At 69.2% G+C, this 717-nt stretch overlaps 1 protein-coding gene across 1 annotated transcript in view; it reads right to left on the bottom strand.

Moving 5' to 3' along the window:
- Window positions 1–217: 217 nt before the first annotated feature.
- The window catches only part of CDC34 (cell division cycle 34, ubiquitin conjugating enzyme), a 9,455-nt gene continuing 8,955 nt past the window's right edge, over window positions 218–717 (bottom strand). The window contains exon 7 of the mRNA XM_006171736.2: window positions 218–454. Within this exon, the coding sequence (XP_006171798.1) occupies window positions 253–454 (202 nt within the window). The 3' untranslated portion in view covers window positions 218–252. The remainder of the gene's footprint in view (window positions 455–717) is intronic.

The following is a 717-nucleotide window of genomic DNA, read 5'->3' as shown; positions in this document are numbered from 1 at the left end:
GCCCCCGGGGGCCCAGCCGGTGCCCAAAGGCCAGGGCGTCCAGGCACAGCGGGGCTCTGCGGCCCCACCGGGGGCAGAGCCTCAGGGATCTGGGAGGTGGAACCCGCCTCTCCTCCGAAGCAAGAGGCCAGCACACACGTGGACGGACCTAGCAGGCCACCCGCGCCACGGGAGGAGCGGCTCTGAGGCCGTCTGCGCACCCCACGCGCCAGGGAGGTAAAGCTCTGTAAGTTTATTTCAGTGGGACGGGTGTCAGGAGTCCTCGGTGCCAGAGTCGTCGTCCCCGAAGCAGCTGTCGGCCGCCTCCACCTCCCCGTCCTCGTAGTAGTCATCGTAGAAGAGGTCGGCCTCATCAGGTGCTGGTGCCTTGGTCTTCACGCAGTACTCGGCCAGCGTCGTGGGCACCTTCACGCCGTCACGCTCCGCGTCCACCTTGGTCCCCAGGACCTGCTTCCTGGGGGGCAGGGCAGGTGAGGACCCCACTTCTCGGTTCAGCGTCAGAGACGGGCCTCGCCATGCGGCCCGGGCTGCCCACCTGGGCTCCTGCCTGGCCAGAGGGGCTGGGCCTGCTTCAAAGCACAAAGCTGCCCGATGGGCCCCACCCGGAAGATGGCGGCGCAGCGGACTCAGCCAGTCACACGCCAAGGAAGCACGCTGCCCACGGCAGCCGTTTGGAGGGGTAGCCCGGGCCCCCCCGGGCTCTGCGTGGCCAACCCT

This window comes from Tupaia chinensis, unplaced genomic scaffold, assembly GCF_000334495.1.
Source record: "Tupaia chinensis unplaced genomic scaffold, TupChi_1.0 Scaffold149964_1, whole genome shotgun sequence".
In the NCBI taxonomy this organism is placed as follows: Eukaryota; Metazoa; Chordata; class Mammalia; order Scandentia; family Tupaiidae; genus Tupaia; species Tupaia belangeri.
The sequence above is the reverse complement of the archived record's forward strand: the minus strand, read 5'-3'. Positions and strand labels throughout refer to the sequence as shown.